This window comes from Kryptolebias marmoratus, linkage group LG11, assembly GCF_001649575.2.
Source record: "Kryptolebias marmoratus isolate JLee-2015 linkage group LG11, ASM164957v2, whole genome shotgun sequence".
NCBI lineage: Eukaryota > Metazoa > Chordata > Actinopteri > Cyprinodontiformes > Rivulidae > Kryptolebias > Kryptolebias marmoratus.
The window spans coordinates 23,007,192-23,032,726 of record NC_051440.1 but is presented as its reverse complement, the minus strand read 5'-3'; the positions used below and the strand labels follow the sequence as shown (position 1 = coordinate 23,032,726).

At 40.6% G+C, this 25,535-nt stretch overlaps 2 protein-coding genes across 2 annotated transcripts; one reads left to right on the top strand and one right to left on the bottom strand.

Annotated features, from left to right (window-relative positions):
• Positions 1 to 2,214: 2,214 nt before the first annotated feature.
• On the top strand, positions 2,215 to 10,238 carry cnot2 (CCR4-NOT transcription complex, subunit 2). Its single transcript, XM_017418856.2, has 15 exons — positions 2,215 to 2,341; positions 3,449 to 3,592; positions 3,675 to 3,747; positions 3,925 to 4,072; positions 4,184 to 4,366; positions 4,485 to 4,564; positions 4,829 to 4,954; positions 5,683 to 5,807; positions 5,947 to 6,064; positions 6,415 to 6,571; positions 7,639 to 7,700; positions 7,774 to 7,823; positions 7,900 to 8,000; positions 8,685 to 8,829; positions 8,921 to 10,238. Exons 2-15 carry the CDS (start codon positions 3,479 to 3,481, stop codon positions 9,005 to 9,007), a joined length of 1,569 nt encoding a protein of 522 aa, XP_017274345.1. The 5' UTR covers positions 2,215 to 2,341; positions 3,449 to 3,478; the 3' UTR covers positions 9,008 to 10,238.
• Positions 10,239 to 10,490: 252 nt separating this feature from the next.
• washc4 (WASH complex subunit 4) lies at positions 10,491 to 24,871 on the bottom strand. Its single transcript, XM_017419081.3, has 33 exons — positions 24,717 to 24,871; positions 23,718 to 23,857; positions 23,570 to 23,623; positions 23,427 to 23,492; positions 23,294 to 23,339; positions 23,119 to 23,186; positions 22,962 to 23,044; positions 22,519 to 22,561; positions 22,309 to 22,412; positions 20,716 to 20,836; positions 20,517 to 20,640; positions 20,300 to 20,427; positions 19,601 to 19,761; positions 19,390 to 19,516; positions 17,616 to 17,741; positions 17,423 to 17,530; positions 17,183 to 17,329; positions 17,011 to 17,090; positions 16,623 to 16,728; positions 16,342 to 16,458; positions 14,758 to 14,926; positions 14,174 to 14,328; positions 14,013 to 14,087; positions 13,841 to 13,945; positions 13,630 to 13,764; positions 13,415 to 13,523; positions 13,265 to 13,331; positions 13,019 to 13,105; positions 12,620 to 12,767; positions 12,431 to 12,527; positions 12,128 to 12,324; positions 11,858 to 11,954; positions 10,491 to 11,261 (listed from the first exon to the last, which is right to left on the bottom strand). The coding sequence occupies exons 1-33, from the start codon at positions 24,775 to 24,777 to the stop codon at positions 11,197 to 11,199; spliced, it is 3,516 nt and encodes a 1,171-aa protein (XP_017274570.1). The 5' UTR covers positions 24,778 to 24,871; the 3' UTR covers positions 10,491 to 11,196.
• Between the last annotated feature and the right edge of the window lie 664 nt (positions 24,872 to 25,535).

Here is a 25,535-nt window from a genome sequence, read left to right as displayed (position 1 = left end):
CAACCAGGTTAAACATCTTATGAGTTGTTTTACCATCATACCTGTACTTATTTCATCTGAAAGCAGAGGTCCAGTCAGGTCCACTTTGGTGAACTCCTGGCTTAAAATAGCGGACTGTGAAGAATGACATCTTTCACCTCCAACCCAACTACTGGGTCAAATGCTTTGGGGTGATGTTTGGTTAAATCAATCCAACCCAACCGATGACCCAAAAGCTTTAAACTACCAATTGAGTTATTAAAACAATGCAGCAGTTTTCAGTGTGTAGCAAATCTTTGTGCATCCCTTTTTTTTACTAAGCAAAGATAATAAAAACATTACAAGTTGTTGTGGAAGAGCGGTGAACTTTCTGTGTTCCTGTAAAGTTTTACTGTTGTGCTGTTCATTCCTTGTTTAACAATGTGGTCATTGTTTAGTGAAGTCAGCCAGCCAAATACTGATTCAATTTGTTCAATAACAATAATTGGGCAACAGTTTTTTTGCTCATCTTTCTTTGCAGAGCAGCAGAACATTCACTGCATGTCATCCCTGCCTGCCTGAGCTATGATCTGTCCATGTAATCTTGCATACCTTCATTAGGGTTATTTTCCAACGAGATAAAATGGAAAGGAATTCCGTTTTCCTTATCAGAGGGGCCAATACTTGACCCCCGTCTGCTTTCTCTCACCGGCACACCGTTTATAGCACTTCTCTGCTTCCACTGATTGTCAAACGCTCCTCAAATAATCAAAGTACAACTCAGACAGAGGACACAACTGCAATTTATTCAATCAGAAAATAAGTGTGGTTAAAAGGCCTGGAAACAAGTGATTTCTAGCTGGAGTGTATAGTGGCTGTTATAGAGTCTAGCTAAAATGCTTTTGTTTTTATTTACAAACAACAGAAGTACCAACTAGTCCCCAGGTCCTAATGATATGTATTTGTATTTGCTGTCTAAATGTTTAACTAGTTCTCTCGTGACTGTCAAATGTATGCACTAGTCAAATGGTGAGCATTTTAGTGTTTACCTTTCGACAAGCTGACACTTCTATGTCCTAACTAGCTAACTAGTGGAGCTATAAAATGTTAACTAGTTAACTATTAAGGTCAAAATGAGCTGCACTAGTTGACGAGTGAATGCTTTGGAGCTTGCTAGTTAATTAGTAAACTTTTAGGCGTATTAGTTGACTAGCTGACATTTCTTTAGGTCGTGCTAGTCAACTAGTGGGCATAATATGTGTTGACTAGTTTTAATGCAAGGATTATTGGTGCTTACTAGTTAACTTGTCCAACACAGTCAGTGACTAGTTTGGTCCAGTGGTTATATCGTGTCTTTAAATAATTGGGACTTTGGAGCTACTAGTACGGCAAAATGGTTGACTAATGACTTCTGCTCCTACTCATTGGGCAAAAGTGCTACTAGTTGGCAAAAAAAGTTTTCTTAGTAAGGAAACCAAATGTGCAGCTGCAGTGTTGTTACAAACTGCTGGGTGAAAATGACGCTCGATATCAAGGATATCGAACAAATACACAACCTGCTGAAGAAAAGTAGCATATTAAGTGTCCAGGTGGAAACACCAATAGTCAGATTTGTTCTCACATATTCATCAAAACTGTCAATAGATTAAAGAATAAAGGCCATCTGGTGAGTTCATTTATGTTTTTACTCTGGATCTGGAAATATCTGAAGGAAGGGACTGAGAGAAGAAGAGGAGGAGAAACAAGGAGTGCCAGTTGAAATATATGCAGGTATTGCTAAACCTGACCTTGTTTATGTGTTTGAAGTCAATGTGCTATAAAGCAGAAAGACCGGGCAACTGTAAAGATCTGAGCAACTTTTAAACCCAAAGTGTGACAGGTTCAGCACCTTATCGCATTGATCCATGAGTCAAGATGCACATGAAATGAGCTTTATTTTCCAATTATTGATATATATATTTTTACCGTTAGTAAAACTTTCATAAAAGTATGATGCAAAACAAGGTGAGATATTTCCCAATAATCATCTCATAACCAATCTGATTATGTTTGTTCAATGCTTCCCTAATTATTATGGTATTTTACTTTTTGTGAAGTATTTTTGCAGCACAGCAGGGCGTTATGGCAGGAGTTGTGCATTATCCTCACTGCAAAATCAATAATATTGTAATGTACAATTTTTTAGACACAAGCCAGCCTGTTGTTTTGCTCCGGACGCCCCGGAGAAGAAGCAGTTAAGTCCCGCACGGCGCGCGCAGGCTGCAGGTTTGTGTACGGAAGTGGTCAGCGGGGTTGGAAGGTCAGAGGGCAAAGGCTTCACTTCTTTCGACTGGAAGTACACACAGCCATCTTGGATCTAACGAAGCGAAGGGAAATTGATGCGGTGAGGGTGTTTTACTTATTAACGCTCGCGTCGAATGGGTTGTTGGAGATGTAACCCCTCGGCTGGACCTTTTCGTTGGGCTTTTGTTCCGCTTCGACTCGCAGCGGGTCGTTAGCCTTTAGCATCAGCGGTTTGCTGCTGCTGCTCTGCAGCTCGCAAGCGCAGCGTAAAGTTAGCCGAGAAAACGGACAGCTGACTGGGGAAATAAGGGGACGGAGGGGGCTCATCACAGCCAGATACCGACTGCGGCTTAATCGCTAAGTCGTAGTGGTTTGTAGCTGAAAAGCTGATTTATTCCCCTCACCGTTATGGTGGCTCATTATGAAGCTATCGCACCTAGCACCTAGCATGCTAACGTTAGCCTCTTAACGTTAGTGTTCTGGCTAACCTGTTAGCATCGCTGCTGTTTTTACTCACTAGCAGTGTCAAATTCAGAGATTAAGTCACACTAACCCTCAATATGAAAAGTAATTACCAGCTGGGGTTTCATCTACTTTATTATTTGTTTGTACTAACATTAATTTGATCAACTATCCTGTCATCTTTGTCCCTAATATGTCTTCTTAAAACTTTTATCAACACTGTTCAAAGTATTCTGCAAAACTCTTAAATGATTCCTGAATTTGCTTTCAGTGATTTAGATAGTTTTACAGTCCCTTTACTGTGATAATATTTCTCAAAGCTTTCTAAAAGTCTTTCAAAGTTTTTCTTTGAATATTGGGTGCTTATCTTAGTCCAGCTGTTTTCACTCCAGTACAAAATCATTTTCAGAAGAATGTTTTCTTGTTTGTTGAGCTACCTGTCTGTGATCTGTGAACCATTTGGACATAAAAAAGGCTCTTAAACTCAAGAGATGAACCAGTGGTGTGTCTGCACATCGTAGACAATAAATAACCAATTTTAAACTGGATCTTTAGTCACTTTTTGTCACAAAGACTTGATTTGTTCCCAGTTTTTTAGGTGAGTTTATGACAAACAGTTTGAAACTTAAGTAAAGAGGCTTGCAAAATAAGTGTGTATTTAATTAAAATGGATAAAAATGTTGGTTACAGCACGTCATCATTTCTTTCTTGATCTCTCATCTATTTTATTTTTCCCCTTTATTAGAGTTATCGCTCTCTTCAGGTGACGAAAGGCATGTTTGGTGCTAGAAAGAAATTTCCAGACTTTGTCGAGGTAATCGATAATGACTTCACCGACGACATGTACTACAACCAGCCGTCTATGTTCCCACATAGATCGGACAAAGATGTAAGTTTCATCCTCATATCGGCATTATTCAGGCATTTGTCTTATTATTTACTCTACCTTGTTATTAAATCTTACATTTCAGATGCTTTCCTCTCCGTCACCGTCGTCGTCTGGTCAGCTGTCGCAGCTCGGTCCAAGTTTGTACGGTCCACAAAGTGAGTGTTTATTTTATTCTTACCACGGATGGTCAGTTTTCATATGCTACCATTAGTAGATAAATTCATGCTCTGTTTTTTAGAAAGACGGTTATCACCAAAACTGTTAAATGTGTGAGTTGAAGACGATCTTATGATTTTTAACCCGTCTTTCTTGTCGTTTGTTGTTTCCTGCAGGTGCGATCGGTTTCCCCATTAGAAGCATGGGTAACAGTACACCTCAGATAAACCGAAATCTAACGCAAGGGACGCAGCTACCAAGTCATATCACCCCGACGACAGGTGTCCCCACCATGTCCCTCCATACGTCTTCATCGCCGAGCAGGTGGGTCTGTTGTTGCTGTTTTTGGAACTTCGTTTTGTCTTGCTAAAGTGAAATAAAAATGGTAAGTGAAACGGGAGATCCGCTGAGGCTGAGGTGATGACGGTTTTGCAGGGGGACGCTATCGGTGAATTCGAGGAACATACTGAATCACTCTCAGGTTGGTCAAGGCCTCGGGATAAGCAGCAGGACCAGTAGTATGAGCAGCTCAGGGCTAGGAAGCCCCAACCGCAGCTCACCCAGCATCATCTGTATGCCCAAACAGCAACCAGCACGTCAGCCCTGCACCATAAGCAGGTAGGGATTTCTGATTTATCCTCGTGATCTGCTGTAAAACTTTACATTCCCTAAAACAAATATGAAAACGTTTGATTCTCGTCTTAAGAAACCCTCTGTTTGCTGCTCTTCTCTGCAGCATGTCGGGATTTGGTATGAACCGTAATCAGGCTTTTGGAATGAACAACTCGTTATCAAGCAACATCTTCAACGGCACAGGTTGGTGGGGTTACCCTCAGAAGAATGCAGTGTGTCTAGTTTTCAAAAACACATGTTCATTAATATTTTACCTGGTGCTGAAAGTATGTTTTTAAATATGTAGTTAGAGGTTTTTAGAATCAACAGCCCTTAAATTTAGCCAAAAAATGTGTATGTAATTTCATCACAGTTCCCTGTGTAATAATACTGTCGTACCAACCTTACATTTGTCACACTGGTAAACAAACACAAGGTAAAGGATAATGTATTACGCTGTTATTGCAGATGGGAGTGACAATGTAATGGGACTGGATCTGTCAGATTTCCCTGCTTTAGCAGACAGGAGTCGGAGAGAAGGGACCGGAAATCCAACACCGCTGCCCAACCCGCTGGCTGGACGGGCTCCGTACGGTAGGCCACCAGCGTTTTGTTTTCATCTCTTTATCTAGTATGTAATATCTGCAAAGGTAGTGTCTCACTGGGCTGTTGGAGACTGGTGGCGACTCAGAATTGCGGAAAAACAACTTTTCCGTTGCAGTCTCACTGAACAAATGTGACCTTCGAGCCGTGCAGCCTCGTTTTTGACAATCTTGGCTCTTTTTTTTTTTTGCGTTCACCGCAGTATTCTCACCCTGCATCATCCCTTCTTCGGCCCGCTTTGGCAGCCTCCACATTTATCATTTAATCTACTGGAGTACGTTTTTGAAATGAAGAGAGGCAGATTTGGACCAGTTTTTCAGCAGTTATTATTTATCATCTGCGTGGTTTTTAGACCTGGGCATGTTTTCCGTCGGAGGTATCAGAATACAACTCTAGCACTGTTGAGACGAGTTGAAGACGCCTGCGGCAGAATTTAGGTTTGAGACACCTGCAATGACCTTGTGACTGTTTTGAGAGTCACACAACTTGAGTATTAAATGTTCAAAATCCAAGAGACGAGACTGCGATCCTCTGCAACTCAAGTGAGGAAACTGAGAGCCTCATGAATGTCGCGAGACACTCCGTTCTCCATCTAGTTGCAGCCCAGTGAAAACCTTAAAGGATTTATTTGAATGCAGATCCCAGCACCACTGAGAACATTTACTAATGCTACAGTTTTCCTATATATTTTTGCTTTTTTGTTTTGGGAAATCCTTAAGTTGGCATGGTGACAAAACCCTCGACTGAACAGACACAAGATTTCTCCATCCATAATGAGGACTTTCCTGCACTGCCTGGGCCAAACTATAAGGACCCCACACTGAACAACGATGACAGTAAAACTGTGAGTAGGAGCCACCGATGGCCCAACAGCTCATCCTTGTGTCTGCATCAAGGGTATCAATCAAAAAAAATCAGGATTCTCAAATTGCACGTTTCTGTGAGTGAAAATTATTCATTTTTTTGTTTTGTTTCCCGTTCAGAACTTGAACTCCACAAGCAAGAGCACATCCAGCACAGATGGGCCAAAATTCCCCGGAGACAAGACGGCGTCGGCACAGAACAACAACCAGAAGAAAGGGATCCAGGTGTTGCCAGATGGTGAGACTTCACAGCCAATCGTATCGCTCCAATTCCTCTGAGACATCCCTTCTTAATCGCACAACTTGGGTGAGGCAGTTGGGCTCTCTACCCTGTATTTGGAGTTTGATAAATATTGGATAAGTTACTGTGAGGAGACCAAAAGATTAATATTCAATATGAAACTTTTTGTTTTTTTTGGTTCGTGAAGATCATTTTAAAGAAAATGTGATTGGCTTGTTTGCTCTCCGATGTGTGCACAAATCACAGTCTAGAAATAAAGATGTGGTTCCACAGTAAGTATTTGCTGTCGAGCACAGCCCCGCAGCAGATCTGAGGTTTGTTGAATCCGCGTCGTTCTTCCGCCGCAGGTCGGGTGATGAACATTCCCTCCGGAATGGTGACAGACCAATTCGGCATGATCGGCCTGCTGACGTTTATCCGAGCTGCCGAAACTGATCCGGGGATGGTCCATCTGGCACTAGGAAGTGACCTCACAACACTGGGACTCAACCTGAATTCACCAGAGTAAGAGAGCCATTTTACTGTAAACACTCCTGCTGTCAGGTGCGCAGAGCAAGTCTTATCTCCACGAGGAAAGAGCAGAGAATAATAAGAAAAAAACAATATGTTGCATTCAGTCGTGATGGGTTTAAATGTTATTTGACATGAAATGAACACAGTTGTTAGTTTTATTCCTATAAGTGAATTATATGAGTATGTGCTTGTTTTTATTAGCTCTCCACATAGACTGCAAATATCTTGTATAAGTCGCATTGTGGTGCTTCTTTCACATATGGACACCTTTACATCTGGAATTAACTTTTTAGTGTTTTGAAGCAATTATATTGTAAATCCAAATCCCTAAACTCAGCCTCAAGGCTTTTCTCTGGTTTTTACACACTGCCAGTACTGTGTAACCCCGACAGGGGAGAAAAAGTAAGCAGGAACATTCATAGATGTAAAGTTGCATCAATGTTTTATAAAAAAGAAATCAAATTTTTCTTTTGTAGCATAACTAGCATCACATAAAAAAGCAGAACCGATAAACTCGGTCATTAAAAAGCTTTAGTGAATCACATTAATGAATTTTTGTTGTTTTAATTAAACAGAGTAGATACTGTCTGCCTTTTTTCAGTGCTGCCACAAATCCCAGAACAGAAAGTCATTCCTGCACGCAGCAGAAGCATCACTTTATCAGCCAATATGCAGAAAAGTGCATTTTGTTTCTTTATAGCCCTCAAATCCAAAGTTTCATTCCTGTGGCCTCTGCTGGGAGTCAGTTTTAAACATTGATTATATTTAACTAAGCTAACTAATTAAAAAGAAAATAAAAATGTTGGAAAGTTATTGAAATATTTTGTCCAAAACCTTGATTATCCCCCTAAAATACGCCTTTTCAAACCTTAGTATAGTGTCCAAAGTACAATGAAATTCTTACTTGTGTGCCTAATGTTACCAGTTATCAGTCAAAAACACAACATTTTCAAAATTCTTTCACTTTTTAAAATTATTAGTGTTGATTTTTGTTTTGCATTGTGTTGAAAACATTTTGCTGCTGATTTCAAAAAAGCTACTACTTTCCTCTTTGACAGAAACTTGTACCCCAAGTTCGCCTCTCCTTGGGCCTCAGCGCCGTGCCGACCTCAAGACATCGGTAAGAGAAAGGCTGTGAGTTTTTTGAAAGAAGTGAAACCGTTTAGCTTCATGACTTCTCTCTACTCCTCCAGATTTCCATGTTCCATCAGAGTATTTAACCAACATCCACATAAGAGACAAGGTATTTATGAGCCTCGACAGTCTCACAAGGAGCATTTCGTACGATTAGGTGTAAAACTAACTCGTCTCGTCTCCAGTTGGCGGCAATCAAGTTGGCTCGATACGGAGAAGACCTGTTGTTCTACTTGTACTACATGAACGGCGGCGATCTACTACAGATCCTGGCGGCGGTGGAGCTGTAAGTTAAACAGTGAAGCGTGGACTCAGTTTTTAATATCAGTGGCTCGTTGCTCGACTGTTTAGTAGCTCTGCAGTGCAGTCAGAAAAAAAAAGATGCTGATGTCTGAAGGTTTGTTTTTTTTTTAAAATTTGGCAACAAGGTTTTCAGGATTAACAAGAAAGCAAACTGAAGCACAACATGAACTTTGTTTTCAAATAGAGCGATATTGTAGTGTCAAAAAAGATTTTTTATTTCTTGACAGTGTGTGTAAGATTGCAACACAAATGACATTAAACGCAACATTTTGTGCCGTAATGACACTGAACACAGCACCACACAGAAAAATGCTGCTGGCTCCTTTGTTTCCCACTGATTCATTGGAATTAGTGTTAGTTTAGTTTTTATGTTTTGTGCAGTTGTTAAGGATATACAAATAAAATGATTTGACCTATGAAGTGTTCAGCTGTATTGATAATTAGCTGTTTACTGATACATCGAGCCACTCTGCTGATCAGGAGTTCTGGATCACTCCGGGATCTCGTTCCGGATTCATTTCTATGATCAGGAACCTGATCCAGTACTTGGTGTCAGTCTGGGGCGTCCCTCCAGAGTCAGAAAGAAGTGACTGAGATGATATTAGGTTTAAAGCGGTCAGCCTCAGCTATTTTTCTTTAACTATTTATTTATTTTCTGTTGGTCCAGCTTTAACCGGGATTGGAGGTACCACAAAGAGGAGCGGGTTTGGATAACACGAGCACCTGGCATGGAGCCCACACTCAAGACCAACACCTACGAGAGGGGCACCTACTACTTTTTTGACTGTCTTAACTGGAGGAAAGTTGCCAAGGTAAGACTCCTGCAATGCGTTCACCGACTCTGGTTGTGAGTTTTTTTTTTTTTTGAAAGTCACGTTTTAAAACTCTGCCCGCGTCTTCAAGGAATTTCACCTGGAGTACGACAAGCTGGAAGAGAGGCCCCACGTGCCAACAACGTTCAACTACAACCCAGCCCAGCAGGCCTTCTAAGGCCCCACCGGTCCGAAGGCGGCAGCGGTTCCTGCACACGGCGCTGCTCTCCGGGACTCACAGCTTGGTTTTTATTCCTCGAGGATTTGGCTGTTAAACCGCAGGGGTTGTGATCACCATTAAACTGTCCTGCCTTTTCTGAATTTACATTCTACCCAAAACACTTGTTCCGTTTTTATTCCGTTTCTTTTTTTTTTTTTTTTTTTTTTTCGAGCCAGGGTCTGTGTTATGTTTACGTCTCTGAATCTGAAGCCTGCTTTCTCCCACCTCTTACTTTACAGCAAGTGTTCAGAACACAAAAAGGTGGAAAAGTTAGCATTTTCAGACACAAGTGAAGGGGTGAAAGAAATGCAATGTTTATTGTTGCACTATATTTAGTAATAAAAGAACACAAAATTTGTTTGTGCTTTATTATATGAACACTCCTTGATGGTGTTTTTTTTTCCTCCCCTCATCATTTGTTCTGGATCCGTTTGTCTCATCTCATCGATCATTTCCTCCCAACTTCTGTATTTGCACTACCAGACGTTTTCTTTTATTTTTCTTTCCCCGTCTCAAACTTTTTGTCTCTGTTTGTGACTCTCGAGCCGACAAAACATGGACAAAAATCTGGGAGCTACTTTGGTTTCCATTGTTGTGGAGGAATCCTCGCAGAGGCGGAACAATTACCAACTTTGCTCAAGAGCAAACAAAACACTTTCCAGTCTTTGTTACAATTTTGTAAGAAACATACTTTTTTTTTTTTTGTTTTTTGCATCACAAATTAGTACATGTATGTATGACTGTGTATATATGATTGCTATATATATATATATCTATGTATATATATATGACATCTATTTTGGAAAAAAAAAAGCCCTGCCTTGTACCTCGGTTTTTATGAGGTGAGCATAGATGAGATACGTGGATGTGACAGAAGTTTTCTGGATCTGCTGGGTGTCGTTTGGCACTGGGGGCATTTACATTACAAAAAAAAAAAATACAAATAAAATGTTATTACGGGAAAGGCCTGATTCTGACCCTTTGAAAAGAAAAGAGAAATTGTGGAAATCATCCCTAGAATTACAAATCTAAAGCAAAAAAAATGGGATGTATTTCAATTTAGACTGAACAATAACATTTCATAGAGAAATGGAAAAAAATTCAGTTTGATTAAAAAAAAACTGGAACCAATCTTGTATCTTTTGATGTTAACTTTTCTTTGTATTAAAGCAGAAAAGGCTTTCCTGAACCGCTGTGTCTCGTTCATTATACATATTCAGAAACTCTATTAATCTGTATTAATCCAAGTATAATCGTACTTCCACAAAGGTAAAGTTCTTTTAGATTTAGCTTTAAAATTAAACGATTTAATCTTCACAAACTGAACATTAAACATTTGCGAACCTGTCCTTTCAGAGCTTTAGGAAAGACTTTCGATACAAAACTTTAACTCCAGTCATTAAATATCCACAGATTGAGATTTAAAAAGACTTGAACGCTGTTTAACATTGAAGTTATTTAATGGAATGATGCTTTAGATGTACCACACGTTCATAAAACTCAAATGATCAAAACATAAACCGCCGATGCAGCAGGAAAAACAACACTCCAGCTTGAGTGTTAGGAAGGAAAGTTTGTAAAATTATCAAAAGACGCAGTTTCTGTAAGGCACATTCATTCATACAAATGTATAAAATGTTCAAAGAAAAAGCACTTCCAGCTGACGTAAACATTCAGAGGTCCTTAAAACAGAGCTTTTAGTTAAAATCGGGAACATCTGATCATTTATTATTACAGCAGAAAGTCAAGAGAAATGATTTAAAACAAAAATGTCCACAACGATCGCCTCTCTGATTACTGGAAAAAAAAAAGAAGACGCTGTAGGAAAATGAATTAAACCAAACAAATGATTTTACATTTAATCTTTTCACAGCAGCGACTCTTTACAAAAGGCAGCCGTTTGTGTAAATGCAACAAATTCAGACCGTTAATAGCATTAGCTGCAGTTTCTGTAAAAGGAAACACTAAGACTTCCTGTGGTAGCACTCAGAGCGCACAGGATTCTGTGAAAATGATTGTTGTGGGATCTAAAAACATCCACTAATAGTTCTCTGACTCTTACAGTCACCACAGTAATATTCAGTAATGTTGCTTCAGCTGCAGGCTGCCTTTACCCTGCAGGAGTTCTGCTGATCTCGCAGGCCGGCTCACTTGGAGGACGGATCAGAACCCGTGGACCCTTCACACGAAACGCCCGCTTTCCCAGCTGCTTCTGGTGGACACGACAACAATAAGATACGAGTTAATCAGGAGTTAATCATCATCAGTTAATCATCAAAAAGGCTGTACGGTCGTAATAGTGGGTGGAACAAAGTTTAATTTTAAGGACTCCAACCAGCCGTTTGAGAAAAATGTGCAGATTTTGTTTCTTACTTCATGACTTTGCAGTGAGTACCTTTAATTTAGGTGATTAAGTGATACAGAGTAAAATAAAGAACATTAATTACAACATTTAGCAAATGATTAGTATTTCTATGAAACATATTTAAGTTTTGTGGGGTTCACAACAAAAACTATGACTGCGCAAACACCTTTGAATCGTTCCTCGTTTCTCAACATTTTCCCTCCAAATAGCCAGATTTTGGAACAGAAGTATAACAGCATTAGGGCTGATTAAAGACTTGCACACTAATCTATTCAATAAATTAGGAAATAACTGCTGTTTCAGCTATTTATTTTTTAAAACACAGATAGTTTCCCATATCTTATTTTCTTATACCTTCAAAAAAACTAAAAGCAAATTCCAGACTGCTAAGGAATCCTCTGAAACTAGTTATAAGACTACTAAAGACCAACTTATCCTCTAACCTTTATCCTTCTTCTCCAGAGTTTCCTCGGCTGCCGTCTTGTCAGCTCTGAAGAAGATCCTCGCGCTGCTTAATGAGAAGTAAAGCAGCTCAAACTCCTGTCATGAAAAAGCAGACAAAAAAATCTGAGCAACAATTTCAAGGAAAACTTACAAACTGGACGCTGTTTTTATTTTACAACTCCACATCTGAAATCTAAGAAATCTTCAAACATGAACAGTTTTTTTTCCCGTCAAAGCTGACCTAAAACAGGAGAAGTGGACCGCCGTACCTGCAGGTAGACATCCAGCCTCTTCTGGGTGAGATTCATAGTCTGAAGCAGCTTTTCATCTTGACCGGCGGACTGCACATGCTGCTCCTTCACCACCGCGCTCAGCTCCTTCCTGTACTTATCCCGGACCGCTTGGAACCAGTGCAGAGAGTCAAACTCCAGGTACTGGTCCAGCAGCTTCAGAATGTATGCCACACCTACAAGGTAATGAAACAAAATCATTGACTGACCCAGAAATAAGGAGTTCAGAATGGTTCTTTAGTGTGTGTGTGTGTGTGTGTGTGTGTGTGTGCGCGCGCTCACCCATTGCAAAGCCATCGTCTGTGAACGCAGCTCCGGTCTTGTTCTTCTTGTTTAGCTTCTCTTTGCAGCTGATGGAGTGCTCCACAAAATTCACAGTCTGTGAGTGAGATTGGTCGTGCGTTAAACGAATCTAAACGTACGGAGAACGATCGGTGAAAAAGCCAAAACAGAACACGACGCAGCACAGACCAGAGGGGGCACGATCATATAGAAGTTCCTCAGGTGCATGTTCTTTGCGCTGCGAAACTCGGGCGCAAACACAGCCACCAGCATCTTGAAGTACTCCGTGCCCTCTGCAGAGTTGCTGGTCAGATCACTCAACACTGAATCCAGAATACTAAGAAGAAAAACACAACAATTGTAAAGAAAGTGTAGACAAGAGAAAATGCTTTCTATTTATTAGGCTTTGGCGCCCTCTACAGGCAAACAATATCAATAACCTTTAAAAGAAAAACAATTGAGCTCATGCTGGATTTAAAATAGTCTGCATGGATGCAAGCATGAATAAATAGATCAGACCAGTCAGTCAGAGCACAGAAATAAGGGTCTGAACACAATCATGTGCATCCCTTATTTTATGTTTTCTACCTAGCAGCCCTCTGGGTTTCCTCCGACAGTCCTTCCTCCTTCACTAGCTCCTCAAAGTTGACTATGTCCTCCAGGTCTGGGACAAATCTGTAGATGATGGAGAGAAAGCTCACTGAGATCTGACAAGAAAGACTTCAATGAAAGATCGTCTGAATCTAATATTAGGAAACATATTTTCTTTCCCTGTCAGCCTACAAGTTACACTGAAATAAAACCCCACTACCCGCTCCTGGATGGATCTTTTACCTGATTGCGCTGCTGCAGCAGTGGAGGCCCCCAGAACGGATCATCCTCACGTAGCCCATGGCGTTGCCTGGAAGCAAACAGGATAAAAACGGTGCTGTCGCGCCCTGCCGATAAACCTCTGAGTTTAAAAGTCAGGCAGGATTTTCTCACCGATCTGGCTGATGAGCTGTCTGAACTGATCCAGGTAGCTCTGTCCATCAGGGGTGAGGCCCAGCTTTCGGATCCCTCGGTTAAACTTCTCTGCACGCTCAAACGGGTACTACAACAAAAAAACACAAAACAACCAAACACTATAAGTTTACAAGCTCAGAGTTCAACCATCCATTTTTCATAAAATGATTGAATCTGAAAAGTAAAACCATTACCTTCTGATCAGACTGGTCTTTTGTTTCCCTGAAGAACCGAATGTCCTTTATGAGTCGAGACTTGATGTGTTCGTCATACATAAACTGACTGAAGATGTAAAATTTTTTCCGCAGGAACTGGTAGGTGAAGTTGACCTGCAGAAAGAGGAGAGGAGCCGTGTTGCTCTTTGTTCGTCCACAGCGGACAGAGCAGCAGTTCTGATCAACTCACAGTGGTGTTCATAATGCCCGTGCCGTGCGTCCGGATCGAGTTTGCGACGTGCCGGATGTTGATGGTGTTCAGATGCTTGTTGTTACTGGCCTTCTCGATGAAGATCTGTTGAGGAGCGTCAGCTTCAGAGCGAGCTGGGCACAGTGCAGAATGAAGTGCGACCGAGTCTCACCTGGTTGTTGAGGTTGTAGAGGTAACGTGAAACAAAAACGTGAATGTTTCTCATGATCTCCAGAACATCCAGACCCTGACGAGAACAGAGTAAACAATTAGGCTTCAGATTATTGAAATCCCCCCCACCCTCTGACGTGTCTGAGGTGCGACCATCCCGACCTGCTCCAGTGTCTGGCTGGGCAGGTGTGCCTCGGTCATCGTGAGTCCGTAACGCTGCGTCGCGAGGTTTCTCATCTCGCTGTAGGTGGCCCAGTCATGCAGTGCCACCGTGGTGAGGTTGTAAAATGTTTTGTCCAGGTAGTGGGTCACATAAGCTGCAAAATGTACAAAAAATAAACCAAACCATTACGTCAATTACAATCAAACTGTACACTTCTCTAGCATAAAAAAGTAAACCCAGTTTGAGTAAATTATGATCAAGCCAAAAGTCAGAACAACTTCATGTGTGGTAGCCAAATCAGAGGAGCCCACGGACTCAAAGTACTGAAGTCTATGTAGCGATGAAGGTTCAAGGGGTATGATACTAGCAGTTTATGTCCTTTTTAAAAACGCTGAATGGTTGTCCAGAAGTTATGTGGGTGTATTTGCATCAATACTTCAATAAATCCCAGGAGCTGCCGATGAAGGGATGAAGAAATTAATGTTTGACTAAATGATTGTGACTTGTGCTGTAAAACAGCCAACGGGACTATATATAAAGTCTTCCAAGTAAACATGCATGACCAGTTTGGTTTTTTTAGCACCTTTGATGTGAATGAAGCGGTTGAAGAATCGGATGGGTTTGACAGAAAAGAAGTGGGCCAGGTCCTTCATGCCAACCCTGAAGGGATTCCTGTCGTCGAGCTTCAGGTGGGTGTGGACGGAGAGACGCAGGTCCTTCTCAATCTCCTTACACAGCTTGTCGAGGAGGTGCTGGAAAAAAAAAAAACATTACAAGAAAATGAAAACAGAGGTTTCCAAAAGAGGAATACCGTGGTTGCTTCTTACATGTGAATAACATTTATTCTTTACCCTCACTAGAGGAAATCACATCCTTTTGGTATTCATTCAAATGTTTCAACCAGAAGAGTTCCCTCCTACCATGGGTGGAAAAATGGATCTTTTTATTTAACTGTTATGAATCCCTTTCATACAGCTTTCAAACGGAGCCCTTTTCCCTCTTCATTGTGTCAAATGATGGGGCTGAAGCTGATCTGTCACTGACACGCCTCTGAGCAAACAAGAGGAGGTAGTCACAGAACCAAAACAAACGTACGTGGCTCCATTCAGACTCAACACGCAGCCTGGATGATGTAATCACAAGCAGACAGCTCTAAGCACAGCTTGCAGACAGTTTCAGGATACATTTGAATCCCACCATTGGGACACGAAACAACTGGGAAACAACTTCCATTAACATCAGAAGGCTGATTGTTGGGGAGAATAGTTCAGTGAAAACAAAATAGCTTTAACAAAATAATGATGCAGACACCGGTTCTTCTTTCTGGCCAACATGGGGGAACTTTTATTCAGAGCACCTCTGCGTACTCTTTCACAAAAATCCCAAGAATCCCGACTACTGATGCCGACAGGGAGCATGTAAACAAAAGTCATTACACTGGTGTGTTTGTGGGAATCCCCTCCAATCCCCGCTCATCTTATGATTTGCCTCAGCCTTCTGACCCTTTTCTGCCAACCTTTCCAGGAGTTCTGTGAATGCTTACAGGGTCAGCTCGCCCCAGGCGGCTGGCCAATGTTTCCTGAGCTGCTGTAAACATTACCATAACCGGACTGGTTTTGTACAGGCGAGCGTGTTTGCTCGGAAATAACAAACCTATTAATCTTCCTTCACATTCCCCTCTGTATCTGGTATTCATTCACAGAGAAATAACAAAACTTTTAACCCTGTATTCTCCCACAGTTGTACCTGCTGTGGACGCTGGATTGTAAAATGCCCTGCGTCAAACATATTACAAATACATCTGGGCTTTCTAACAATTTGTCACAAGGAGACCTACTTACACACAGCAAAAGACACTATGGGGGGGAAACAAAAACACAGAGCCTGCCTCTGAGACGTCTGTGTTTAAAGGGTTAAAAGCTTCAAAACGACCATCAGTGGAGTTGAGCTGATACTGAGCACTATTATACTCCTTTACTTCTGTCATATTGCATACTTAAGCTCAATCTTAAGGTGAATCTGAAACGTTAATATCATAGCAATGATGTAGTTTAGGTGACAAAAAGTATTTGGGATGTGTAAACAAGGGAAAGGGGCTTGTGACTGGGGCATCAGTCCTCTGCAGAGTCTGACTTCTTTCTTTCTTTTCCCCACTTGTGTTTCTCACCTCATTGAAAACATCCATAATCTCTTTTTCGTAGCTCTCCAGCAGCTGGTTGCACGACTCCAAGTGTTTGGCTTGCAGCATGGATGGCACACTGTCCCTTAGTGCACTGAACATGTACTGCTCCGGCCAATCACAGGCAAGAGTCAGAGGCGTAGAACAGCAGGACAGTCATTACAAAACAGACAAAAAGAGAAGGAGGTGGAGTTAAAACCAGTCAAAGACAGATTAGCATCACATCTCGGGTGTCCGGCGTGTTATAAACATCCAGTCTGCGTGCTTACGTGCATTCGTGCTGCGTCTACAGCGTTGTCATACACATCATCCAGGTAAATGGGAAAAACAGCTCGGTGCCAGTAAAGGAAACTACAGTCACACTGCAGCTTAACCCTAAAACAAGAAAAAAAACTGTCTTTAGTCACTTAAGCATACAATGAACAGGCAAAAGAAGCACTCAACTAATTGTTAAGATAAATGGGAAGATGTGCACGGCAGTTTTACATTCAAGACCAGGTTTAATGTGCACAAAGCCAGACGCCTCTAACATAAAGAACTCCAACCAACACACTGCTTCTATATTTACCAATGCAATAAACAGTTATGTTGGACTGTGGAGAGTTTCTCCACTGCATTTGATGTTCTGACTGAGAGTTTCACACAAAAACGTCCCACCTTTCACTCAGCTCACTAATCAAATCCAGCTTCTTCAGCACCAGCTGCAGGGGAAGCAGCTCCTCATCTCGGAAGGTTTTCTAAAAAAATAAATAAATAAAATAATGCACTTTAATTAAAGAGAAGCAGCCAAGTGTGTGTGTGTGATGTTAAATGACTTCCCCCAACATACCAGCTGAGTTCCGACACACAGAGCCAGAGACACCACCAGGCGGCGCTCTTTTGTGCTCGGTCCACTCAGAGCGTTTTCTGCCAGCACCAAAGACGACAGCACATCCAGCCGCTGCTCGCTGTACTTCTTGTCAGAGATCACCCTTTTCTTCAAAGACAGGACACAAAAACACAGACATGTTCTGTAGAACAACCGGTATAACACCACCACCTCAAACCAAGCGACTGGACCTGTGTTTACCTTGGCTGTGCCGATGGAGTTAAGGGCCTGAGACTGAAGCTGCAGAGTGATGTGAGAAACTGAGTCTGCTACAACCATCGACCGCCGGTGAAACGTGTGCTCCACAGCCTGAGGGAAGAGTCACGAGGCATAACTGGACCTTACTGGGTTCACTTTAACAACCGGTAAATGGAAAAATTAAGTGGACACACACCTTGAGCAACTCAACCAGTCGACAAAGTGCTTTAACAGAGGTCTTGGTCATGGGCCGCTGCATCGACATGTACATGTTCATGGTGGTCTTGATGATGGTGCTGATGCTATAGGAGTACAGGATGCCCTGTGAGCACAGAAGAACTGTTAAAGGCTTAGCATTCCTAGCATACCTCCCGCTGCTTTTCATTCCAGAGTTTTAAACTAAGATCATCTTATGATGAGAAATGACAGAGTTGCAGTTCTTTTGGTCAAACCTTGTAAACGACGCCCCGCACGGCCTCATACTGTGAGATCTTGCAAGATGTGTTAGTGCTCAGAGCATGTGTTTGGGGATGCCTTCCAGCTACCACCACACCACACTCTTAGCTCAATATCTGTAAAAATGACTGAGTCAGCTGCCTGAACCGGGTTGACCCCAAAAGTTAATCAGTTGTAGAAGCACACTCACTGATTTCTGAGAGTTTAATTATTACACTTTCAGAAATCAGTGAGTGTGCTTCTACAACTGATTAACTTTTGGGTTAGCAAATATATCACGAACCACTGAAAAGATTTTGAGTTTAATTATTACACTTAAAATATTTTCAGTGGTTCGTGATATATTTGCTAACACTAGATAAACCAAAATAGACAAAGACACGGGCAAAAACATTGTTGCCTCCTGGTCTTCCGTGGGGTGGGGGTGATTATAAAAGTAAAGCCATGTGAGGAAGAAAGCTCCCAAGTGTCCATAGGTTTTCCACATTAACTTCCATAAACTGATTTTATCAACTGAAACAAGAGTAACACTCTGAGAAATAAAAACAATCAATATAAAGATGTTTTAGGATATTCAATGCATGCAGAAGGAAAAAGAATGTAGAAGGAAAAAGGTTAGGGGTGTGTGTGTGTGTGTGTCCTTCTCCCAGCAATAAGGACAAAGGATCTCCTCTCAGCCTGGAGCCGTTCTGGCTGCAGTTTGCATGTTCTCCCTGTGCACATGTGGAATTCCAGACATGTAAGATTCATTGGTGACTCTTAAATTGTCCCTCAGCATGCATTAGTGTGAATGGCTAACATGAGCTCATGGTAAACATGAGCTTTTTGGAAACGCAGGCATTTGAAAGTTTGTGGAGCAGTGAAAGGAGTGTAAAACTGAGCCACACGAACATTTAAAACTGTGTAAGATAAAAAAAACATTATGTCACAGGTGCAATGATAATGTATAAGATACGTTTGCTGTGGGAGGAACACTAGAACTTTGTCAGGAAATCTCTGATCGGTTATATTACCTGTGACGACCTCAAACATGTCTAGTTTCGATTTTGTTTTAATTTTATGACTTCCTCTTTAGGGTTTGTGACCTGTCTATAACCATAAAAGTTGGTTTTACACCTTTTACTACTAAACTTGTGTTTTAGAGAGATAAAGGTTCCCTGGCTTTCAGAACGAGTGCTATAAGCAACTCAACTGTAAACTCGTTTTTCATGGAAATGATTGCTCAAAATCTTCTCACATTCAATCTCTTTTTTTTTGCAACAGTGCGTTCAAAAGTGGAAATAAAGGATATAAAAGTTCAGCTCAGGGTTTGTTTTTCAGATCTGAAAAGTGGAACTGTAATTAAAATATAGAGAAAAGCAGAAAATTTGAATACCATCTGCATTGTTGTTTATTTGAACTGTTTTGTTATTGGACAAGTTGGGCATGGTGTGATGGTGAGAAGGAGTCTGGTTGGTGCAACATAAAGACTTGTACCAATAAAGCCCACTTTGATACAACCTTTCACCGCTTACCTGTACGAACACATTACATCTGCTGTTAAGGGCTTCTTCCAGCTTGTCGCTTTTATGCTCCTTGGACAGGATGGACTCCATTTTCATCATCCAGGACGTTACAAAAACGTAGTATGACTGAACATCCCTGAAGAGAAAAAAAATACTTAATGAATTCTCAAAAACACACATTTTAATGGAACAAATGTGGTTATATTTCTGATGAGCTGACTTTGTTAATGTCTGAGCTCGTTGCTGCAGGTAGGCGTCTCTCTGCGCTCTGATTGCCTGAAGGCTCTTTTTGTCCATCATCTTCGCTGCGGCCGGGACTTTAGCGCCGAGGAAGGTGTCAGGAAACCAGATGATGTTCGCAACCAGAGTGACAGCAGGAACCTGGGAGAGAACGTGAACACAAGAATATCCGAGCGTGAGAAAAACAGTGAGCTCAGGTTTATTTAGTATTCATTTATGTTCTAAAACAAACAGCTTTGAACACTGCAAATGAAATAATGCTGGACTAAATACTTAAATTAGAAGCAGTCAGAGAGTGAAAACCTCCATAAATGCTACAAAGTGATTAAAAAAATAGTTTGATCCGGATCATAACCTTGATTTAATCACTTGTTCCTTGTATCATGTTTGACGTTTAGTGAAAATGTTGTGACAAGTCGTTCTTAACTTTGCATAATCTTGTGACAAACAGGCAGACTAGAGATTTGACAAGAGAAGGAGCCAGACGGAGAGCCCTTTTACTCCAGCAATCAAAATGAAACATTCTTATCTGCAAGTAGCCATGACACGTTTAAATCCACAAATATAAAATGTTATTTTAATAATAAACACAATATGACATAATGATTATGAACTTCAGCCATGAAATATTTGGAATGAGTAACATCGTATAACGTTTCATCCACACACACAAATCTACCTTTTTGCAGACGTCGAGCAACGCCTTGTAGAGTTTTTTGTCGACACTCCTAAATATGTGAAAGTGGAGGACAAAGAGAGCACAGACTGAAGCGTATTTATCTCTCTGGTCAATTTCTGAAGGTTCGCCTAAACAAAAGAAAAGAGGATAGCAATAAATCAACAAGAACTTGAGCAGGGGATGGAAAAAATGACCTTTACAACGATAAGAAACTGACCAATTTTCGACTCCACATTTGTGAATATGCTCCGGATGTTGAAGGCAAACTCCTCAGCAAAAACACTGTTTTTGGAGACAGCAACTCCCTCCCCTGGATCGTCAAACCTCTGCTCCACACAGGCCTGTCAAACATCACAAAGTTACGGCTGCTCGGGGGAGTCGAGCTGCTGCAGCGGCACGAAAGAAAAGGAAATCACCTGCAGGATCATGCCGTCCAGCAGCTGTCCCTCCAGCTTCAGCAGGAGCTTCTCGAATGGTTTCAGCTTCTCTTCAGAGATGGAAAATTTTCCAGGGTTATGATGTACAGACTTTAATAACCTAAATATAAAATACATATATATATCACCTCAAAGTAAGTAATAAAAAACACTGGTTGAACTGCTCTTCATGGTAGACCAACTTGTTGACATATACTTTAATTCTGACAAAACATGTTTTCACCCTAACTCAAAAAGCGCCAAACGGAAATTATGACCGACTTTTGATTGATAATTAAAACAGGATTCATTACTGACAGCTATACTGAGAATTTATTAAAATTCATACAATTGCTTGAAGACAGTTCACACTGACACACGACTGAACAGTTCAGAAAAAACAAATCCTCAATCTGACGCCCCTGACATTCATGCATTTCTCGGATGTTTGTCCCTCTCAGGGTCATCCAACATTAGTAACAAAACATAGTTCACATACACATGAAGAGACCTTTGTCTCCACAAATAAGTATGTTAACAAGCTTTAGCTGCCGCCTTGGCTGTACAAAGGAACAATAATATTCAAACTGGAACAGTGTGATATTGTCTTGGGCTCTGCCATGTTATAAACAGACACTATCTTCAGGGACACTGACTCTAATATGGGGCAAAGTTTTTCCAGAGACTAAGGCTCAGTTTACATGGCGCTATTTTCCAGAGAAACCGGGACATTTCTGTTGTGTCCCTGGTACCAGATGATAAAAGGTCTTTGATTGCAGTTAAACATGTTTTTGGATTATTCTTATCCGAGGTTTAGTAAAGTAAAATAACAAATGTGTTGCTCAATTAAAAATGCCCATTTCGTTGTTTTTTTTATTAATCACTGGAGTACCAGAACGACCAGTGGTGAAGTTCTCTTTAGTTTAATGTTTGCTCTGATTGTTTTTAGAGCTGATTGGACCCGCTGTGGTCATCATAAGTTACAAAATGCTGCGTCAATCACAAAATAAGCCTGAGCAGCGTTACGTCACATTATATTCACCTAATTACCTGCTGTCACACTGTTTGCTGGTGTAAATTACGAGTTAACCAGGGCATGGCAGATCCCAAAAAATGATATAAAATTAAAAACAGAACAACTGGACTTCTATTCTGTAGCTGAAGATGTTTGACTTCTTATCAGGAGAGCTTTTACAATTCAAAACTGGAGAGTGTGGAGTTACAAAGAGGTCTTTGTTTGTCTACAACAGAACAGAAGTTTGATTGTTTTTTTGTTTTTTGGATCATTATTCCTAAAAAGTCCCACTGTCAACAACAACTCAGCTTCAGAATTATTCATCAGATCCATACGACTTCAGAACTTTTCATTTATTTAAACATTTTGTTCTGTTTAGTTTCCTCTTTGCTTGTTAGATTATATACAAGCACCAAGACATTTTCCTGAGTCATAAAAGCACCATAAAGTAAATGAATTTCTTCAAATACAAACATTTTTTTATCTTACAATATGCAGCCCAAAATTCCTTTACCAATAAGAAACTAAAGTTAGTTTTTGCTTAGTTCACTTGCCAGAACAGGTGTGCATATACTGACCTTTTATACATCTTCCAATGATCTTTTAGTGTGCCGTGATTTTCCATAATTTCATCAAGTGTAATCAGCACCACCAACAACTCCCCCAGGTGTTCGTACACCACCTGCAGAGGAAACGCAGCACAGGCAAGAGAGGGTCGAGTAAATACAGTTAGATAAATGTCTTTCAAAAGTTCATCAAATCTTAAAAAAAGAAAAAAAAATACTCACTTGGAAATGGACGCCTGATGACTCAATGATTTTTGTCGCGCTCCTAAAATAAGAAATAAAAAGATTAGCAAGTTCTGTTTTGTGAAAGAACAGAAAGAAAAATAAAAGAAATGCATGTTCAAAGCAGAAGCAGAACTTAAATCTAACAAAATTATATCAGAACTTTATACTAGCCAATTTATTAAAACAGAGTAGTGCAGGCTTATGTTTGTTCTGTTTTTATGGTTCTGAATTAACTTAATTATTAATTTAAAATGTTCAATGATTACAAAAGTCTTAAAATGACACAGATTTCTGCTGAGGTGTTCAGACTGCTGACTTTAGTTTATAACTCGTTTTGTCTGGCTTCATATTTCTCTCATCAAGGTTTGTATTTAATCCGGTCCTGTTAAGACCTTTCTGCTGACTCTGTAACAGAACAGTTTTCAGCTCACGGCTCTTACTTGTTGCTGCTGTAGAGGGCAGCTAGCTGATGGACAATGCTCACCACCACTTCATAACATCTTGAAACAAAGCAGGACAGCTCCTATCAAAGGGAAGCAATGAGTAAAACCACTGTACCAACGCTGAATGGAGGAAATCATTTACAGTATTACCCACCTGCAGGAATGAAATGAATCTGCCCATTTGGATCTGTGACTCCCCCTCAACAACGCTGGTTTCACACACTGTAACACAAAGCAAACATCTTATTTCCTTCAATAAAGTAACAAATGCTTTGTGATGCTAAAAGCAAAGTCACTATAAGTGTAAAGAGACAGAGCTGACACTCTACCTCCCTCTCCATAGTACAACAAGCCATTGTAGAACTTGGTTTCCGCCTGAAGAAGAAAATCTTATGAATGAGCGTCCCGCAGAGCGCAGATATTACCAAACCAACCCGATCACACCGTTCTGACTGCGCTTACCTCATACTTGAGCTTTTTCACTTCACTGCAGAGAGCAGCATAAACGGTGATGACTTTGTTCAGGACCTGCACACAACAAAGGTGCTCAGTATCAAATAAATAACTTGTTCGGCTTAGAAAACGACCAGTTTGTATTTACTTACCTTATTGTCTGTTTTAATGAGCTCTAATAAAGACGACTGTTCATAAGGGAGAAGCTGGGAGAGAGAAGAAAGCATTAGGAGGCAAATAAACGTTTGATTTGTGTTGATTTTCAGGCAGATGTGCAGCTACTCGGTTGAGACGTTTTACTTTCAGTGCGATGGGGTCCAGCGTGAAGTCCCAAACATCTCCTATGGAGTCGTCCAGAGCTTCTTCGATGCCCTTCAGCTGGGAAGTGTACTCCTCCAGGAACCGGCTGTAGTTCTTCAGCTGAACCTCTGTGTGTATTCCTGTCAGGTTTAATAAACACAGGTTTCAGAGCACCACATTTGATTATGTTCAACTCAAAACGTACTTGATCTGCTCTGTTGCCGTTTATGGAAAGCACTTTTTATTCCAATTTGTGAGCTTTTACTCCTACACACGTCTTTGTATGCCGCATTTAATTACGTCTACGTAAATCAAATACAGCTACAAAATGTACTGTGTGAAAACAAAGATTCTTGTGATTCTAATAGTTGTAATAAACTACACAGTAATGTTATTATTATTATTGTTGTTATGCAGTACTGTGAAAAAAGTCTTGAGTCATATCCTTTCTTTCTTTATATTTTGCATTTAAGCAGCCAGAAAAGTGGGATTTCTAAGTTTTCCTTTGAAAGCAAATTATAAAGAAATTAAAGGTGGTTTAAACTCCACTACTGCTATGTTTACATGTCATGCTACAAAGGAGAGATGCTACAATGAGCTGAAATGCTTAATTAAGCTGTTGTTAGAAAACTAATTGAGGTATCAGCAAAAACAGACGGTAGTTAGATGACATCTGGATATTTGTGCTGCTGTCACTGTCAAAATCCAAAATGTCAAAAACTGAGAGTTAGCTAACGAAGCTAGCTTTCACTTTTACGACATACTACGTGTTAACTCATCTCTAGGACGTAAGCTTTAACTAAACGCAACACAGCTCTAAACATGCTCATTTGATAACGATTTATTTTAAATAACTATCAGTTTTTCCCTTCTTTTAATTAGCAGAAGAAGCCCAGCAGCGAAGCCTTTTTTTTTGTTGCTAACATCGAAAGCTAACACACTGGACGCAAAGACTTCTCTCCGTCCCCGTTTTTCCCTGAATGCCAGAAATAAACTTACTTTGTGAACCGTCGTCAAAACGGTCAAACTCCCAGTCTGGGGGGATAGTGTCCACTGCCATGTTTTTAGAAATTATCACCCGAAACCCCAAACACAGACGCTACTGTTAAAAAGTGGAGCTACACAGTCCCATGATGGATCTTGTGATTTTCTGCCGCTAGGGCCCATGGGAAATGTAGTCTTCTGCGCACAGCGTCTGCGCAGAAGTGAAGGCTGCAAGCAGAGCATAATAATAATAATAATAATAATAATAATAATAATAATAATAATAATAATAATAATAATAATAATAATAATAATAATAATAATAATAATAATAATGCCAAAGGTAAAAAAAAAGGCTCAGGGAAATCAGTTATATCAGGGTCACCCTGGAAATGTCTTCAACCAGTCTGACACTCGGACACAGTGTCAGTCTGAATCTGACACATCGTTTTGACGAAGAGGAGGGACATTCCAGTGGATAAAAGAAGAGTGTTTGGGACAAGAAGGTCATTTTCCTATCATCACCTAAAATACTGTTTTAAACTTTAGCTCTAAAGTTCTTTTACTTGGATTACTTATGAAACAAATGAAGAAGGGAAGACAGAGTCCGATTCTGAAAGGACATGAAGACTGGGGCTTACAGTTTGAATACACCACATTATATAGCTTCTAAAACCTCCTCCTACTGCTGATATCATCTTTGTTCTTCCATGAGATCAGCCACCTTATTTTCCTTTTTCCTTTTGAGGTATCTGAGAGTCTCCAGCGTGCTTCATAAAAAGTTTGTTTCTCCAGGGAATCACAAGAACATAAGGATTCCAGCATCTACAGAGA